General features: G+C 35.6%; 1 protein-coding gene across 1 annotated transcript; it reads right to left on the bottom strand.

Annotated features, from left to right (window-relative positions):
* Nucleotides 1-1,673: 1,673 nt before the first annotated feature.
* Nucleotides 1,674-4,018, bottom strand: LOC140978264 (exocyst complex component EXO70A1-like). The gene has a single exon (XM_073443154.1). It carries the CDS (start codon nucleotides 3,873-3,875, stop codon nucleotides 2,031-2,033), a length of 1,845 nt encoding a protein of 614 aa, XP_073299255.1. The 5' UTR covers nucleotides 3,876-4,018; the 3' UTR covers nucleotides 1,674-2,030.
* Nucleotides 4,019-5,517: the final 1,499 nt, after the last annotated feature.

Genomic DNA, 5,517 nt, shown 5'->3' with positions numbered 1-5,517 from the left:
CATTGGCTGGATTAGATATGTTGTAGATAATACAAAATGGAGGAAGACTTCCAATTACGCGTAACGACTACAAGGAAGAATTGGAACAGGAGACTTTCATTAACGCGGTATTTTGATCACAATACTTTAAAAAATGAACATATATATAATAAAGGATATTTTATTGAATCATTTTCGTGGATTTCAATGTAATTATTTATTCGAATATTTATCAAATCTAAATCTTTTTATTTAAACACAACATAAATTAATTTCAGAGTGGAGCGTCATATTTGGGCACCCGAAATATCAAATTTCAATTTTTCTATTTTAATTTGCCATTGATTTATTGATTAGATTTAGGATAATAATATATTTATAATTAAATTGATAATTTTAGTATTTTATTATCATCGTTGTTTTCTTCTCCCCACAAATTTCTCTCTCCGATTTCTTCTTCTCTATAACACATTTCCAGATTTTTTTCCCTTTCCTTTCTTCCCTCTGTAAAATCTCATTCAACTTTCTCACAGATTTGAGACAAAACTGCTCCTCTTCATTGGGTTTCCGAGTGCCTTTGGTTGGAAAAATGTAAATGGAGTAAAAACCCAATTATTTTTTTTTAAAAAATAATTGGGTTTTTCTTGAAAAAAAAATTACTATTTGATAAAATGATATTGTTTAGTTACAAAAGTTATGGCTTCCGTTTTTTTATATTTTAAATAAAATCATTTATTCAAACGTCAAAATGATTTTTTTTATATAAAAAACACTTTGAAAAACTCAACTTATTTAAATGTTTTTTTTAAGCTATAAATTTTGTATCCAAACTTACCATTTATTCACGGAAAAAGAACAAAAAAAAAACTTTTTCCCAGTCTCTTTGCCATCTTCTTTCTGCTACATCTTTTTTCTTCTTCAAGAATTACACTCTTCAATTTTCATTTGTTCACAGCCATGAACATATAATTTTTAACATTCATCTTCGGCTCAAATGAATACCAGGTGAGAGATGTAATAAAGCTGCACAAGGTATTGTTGTGATTTGAGCTTTATTAATCTACGTTGTTGCAAAATTACTAAATGGTGTGAGAGTTTATAAATTAAATGGTTATCACGGGCCTATAGAACAAACTCGAGTTTTCGAAAATGCTACCGAAACACTGGATGATGGATCATTATGTGATTATTAATTTTTTTTGTTTAAAGTAATTATCAAAAGATCTTGTCTATTGCAAAACAAAAAAATTGTTAAAAACCCAATTCGAGATTTCGGATGCAAAGCGCGAGCTTTTAGGGGTTAGGTATGCTGATCAAGATAAAATTATGGATTATGGTGCTGATTATTCAAGTCATGTGCAGAACAGTTTCATTCAAAATTTAGGCCAACTCCCTACAGCCCAGACACTTGATTAAATGTATTTGTTTATTTAGTTAATGTCCATCATATCTCTACCCTCGAATTATTCAACAGAAAAACTATATGAAAGATATAGTTCAATTTTGTGATATGAATATCTTATCTGACCCGGCTCATGAAGAAAAATATTTTTTTTATGTCGAAATGGATAAATATATATCACCGAAAGAGGCAAATCTAACTACAGTATGCAACAAGACTGCCAAAATAGACCTGATAAATCTAACCATAAAATAGTTTGCCGTAAAAAACTCACCAATTGACTTATAGAACATGCTGAAAAATTGAGTCGAATTTGATTTCAAAAATCACTCGCTGTGAAGAGTAGCAAGTGTGAATATTCATGAAGCACATCAAATACAAGAATTAACATATAAACAAACCAAGAAAAATCTAAATAAAACTGTGGAAATCCACACACGCACACATGCTTACAGTGGAGAAGAGTCCTGGAAGAGGCAGCAGCTGTTTGGAACGGTGAGAACAGATATTTGTTGCTCCGGTGATCATACCATGTTCCTCTCAAAGACACCACAAAACCCAATCCTCCCATGGCCAGAACTTCGTCTCAGAACAATCCTTCAAAGAATTATATCCTACATTCTAAGCAGCAAATACACCATTCCTCCTCTCATTGAGATCTTCTTCTCAAATGTTGGGACACCGGGTTCCCCTCGAAGAAATCTAAAACCTCGTTCTCAAGGTCCTCCACTGAGTACTTAATGTAATTCTCAGGGTGTCTCCCACTCTCGATATGGCTTCTGAATCGTCCAAGAAACGACCTATAAGCTGGGATAAGCAGGTCCGATATGGAAATCCTAAGCTCCTCTCGTAGCTGAGTATCAGGTATCAACCATGTGGCCTGAGTTCGATGAACCTCCTCAAATATAACATTGAAAGACTTAAACCTTTCTCTCAAAGAACTCTTTGACACACCAGATGAAAAACTTCCGCTCACATGCAAACCCTCATCTCTCAAGCAGTGCAATACCCTCACCCAGGTTGCCCGCTGGTAATTAGTGGCAGAAAAGCGAAATTTACCAGTTAACCTTCTCAGATAATTATCCCCAATCATCTCCCTCAACTCAGGAGACCCTTTAGTCTTTTGAACAATATAGTGAACATTGTTCATCATAAACAAATGAGTCAACGAAACATCCTTGTAATACTTAGACTTGCCATCCAAATTAAACTGCAAAATCACAATTATCCAAATCAAATGAAGAGCCAAAGTCGAAACCCGACCCTCAAACTCCGAAAAATCCATGTCTGGTACATTGAGGTCGCTTGAATATCTCGACCCAGTCGAGGGCTTAGACACAATCAATTCAATCAAAGTCTGCTTATAATCCGATATCAGACTAATGTAGTTCATCACGTATCTAGTCAAGGGATGAATAGTACCCCCAGGAATAGGGACTTCTGAGGGCTCACGAAGCACAGCATTCTCAAATTCCGAAAGAATCCCTCTTGCAGCCTCTGCCAACCTAGATAAAATCTCAGCAGCCTGAACCCTAATCGATTCACTAGATTTTGACTCGAAAACAATCTCAATGTCAGGCAGTAAATCAGACAAAGCGTCGTGAAGGTCAAGTATCTTAAACAATTTCTCAGGGGATCGCTTACTAATACTGATAGCGTCAGCGAAATTAAACAATTGAATAACCGGACCTTTGACAGTTTCTGTAAAACAAGTATCATCGGTGTCATCTTCCAAACCTTCGAAGATTTGTTCGCATAGCTTCTTCTCACTAGCAAAAAGCACGCGAACACAGATTCTTGCGGCGCGTATCCACCTTCTTATCTTCCGCTCCACAGTTTCCCACTCCAGCCTCTGTATGTCTCCAATGCCTAATTTCTCAATCCCCAGCCTTCTGAAGCTCGCGTCCACCACCGACTTCCGTACACTGGCGTACACCTGAATGCACTCCCTCAAGAAACCAGCAGCAATCATACGCTCCGCGATGCAGCGGAGATCGTATGCTGCGTCGCTTGGGATGAGATCCACTCCTCTAATACTGCTATCGGACTTGTAACAGCTGCTTGCGCTGCTGATGCAGCTATCCGAGTGCTCCAATTGCTTCACGAAACTGTTCTCCATCTCTTCCTTGAACTCGAATTCCTGCGAGTGAGTGCTGAACTCGAGGCTATCACTGCAAGATGAGATCGAGGAGTGAGTCCACAGATGAGTCGAATCTGCGAGTGAATCGGCGTCGATAGGCGAAGTGTGCGACAGAAGGATGTTGCGAAACTCATCTTCAAGTCGAGCCATGGCTATCTGCAGAGCGGAAGACGCGACGGAGGAGGTGGCGGAGATATCCATGGAGTCCATAGATCTTTGAAGGTCGTCGACTGCGTTGAGGTAACGGTCAATCTCGCAGCGATCAGCTTCGAAGATCATCTTGTCGCGGGAGTCAACCGCGGCGCTGGAATCCCAACTGAAAATAATTTCTTCCGTTGTTTCTGGGGATTCCATGAGAATCGAACAGATTTTTTGGAAGGAGAATCAGAGGGAGATTGATTGAATGAATGATGGTGGAAGAAATTGAGAACAGACGTCAGACAAGGCTTCTTTTATGAATTTTGCCTCATTGAAGAAGACCAGACAAGCGTTCTTTTTTTTTTTTAATTAATTTGTTAATTCAAAAAAAATAAACAATACCCAAAAAATATCCTCGTCATCATTATTTATCGCTAAATTATAGCTATGTCGAAGTAATCAAAATTTCTTGCCAAAAATTCTCATTTTTTTTTATTTTTATGCAAAAAAAAATAAATAAATAAAAACTCGAGTATAAAATTGATTAGTGAAAAAAATTATTCTATTATAATTATAGTTTACATTAAATTGATTATACATAAAAATATATATACACTTGTTTCAATTAAAGAGTAAGTGTAAAAATCTCTTGGATCTTAATTCGTGTGACGGTCTCACGGATCTTTATATTCTTTTACAGGTCAGTTCGTGTTGGAAATATGCCTTACAAAATTGATTTATGAGATTCTCTCACGTAAGTTTTTGCGTGAAATAAAAGGTGTGATTTTTTTTTTTGAAAAAGTATGAACTTGAAAGTCGAAATTCTATAAATATGTGTCTATTTTAGAATAATGAAACAAAGTAATTCATATATGCTTGTAGCCACCGGAATTACTACAAAAAATGTTCGAATATGCCCCAACTCTAAGCATGAGTCCATCAAATACATTCTTGGACTTTGGTCAAAATTGCTACATGCTCGCCGATTACGATCCAGTATTTTACCAATAGCAAGAAAACTTCTCCCAATCAACGATGATCACTCAATCAACGTCTACAACGACTCTCCAATTTCAGCAATCTTAGTTTTCTGCTTTTCATTTTATCAGCTTACTTTCGATTTTCTTTGGATTTTCAGCTTTTGTTTCCTATTAAAGTTATAAAAAAAATGTTAATTTCCGACCAAAAACACTTGATTTGATTGTGGGGTGTATTTCTAAGTACCTTTTCCTAGAAACAAAATTATATGCCGTGAATTCGTACGAAAACATATCATCATACAATTAGTAATCTGCATCATTTTCTAGAACAGTTGATGTCAGAGGATGAATGAAATTCTTTGGAAGATTAGCTCATCTTTCTTTCGTCAAATGTTTTATAAAAAAAAAATTGATTTATTATCTTTACAAGAACCAGATCAAGAAAGCAATGATGGAATTTAATGAAGTCAACTAACTTAACAAGGATTTCAATCCGAAAATTAAATACAAGTCCACCAAATGACATTCATAAATGAGACTAATAACTGGACAGTAAAGATGCTTGATTTTTCATCGTATTTATTGACTATAATAACTGTCTTAAAACTAATAAAATCTACAAAATAAGATTTGTGATGAGAATAATGCTTAATTTAATGTTGTTTGGTTGGCAATTTTGAATTGCTCAGAAACAGAGGAAATGTATGGGGATCAAATTCTTGCACGAATGGTTACTGAAAATAGAATACTGATCTGCGAAAGATAAACATTTTGATAAGTCGACGAGTAGTTGTAATATGTATCCAGTTGGTCGATGAGTTGGAACTGAATTGGAAATATGTATCGAAGAAAAGCGTTCGTAGTTTCACTTGCCACCA

This window comes from Primulina huaijiensis, chromosome 6 (assembly GCF_012295235.1).
Source record: "Primulina huaijiensis isolate GDHJ02 chromosome 6, ASM1229523v2, whole genome shotgun sequence".
In the NCBI taxonomy this organism is placed as follows: Eukaryota; Viridiplantae; Streptophyta; class Magnoliopsida; order Lamiales; family Gesneriaceae; genus Primulina; species Primulina huaijiensis.
This window is presented reverse-complemented; position numbering and strand designations above follow the sequence as displayed.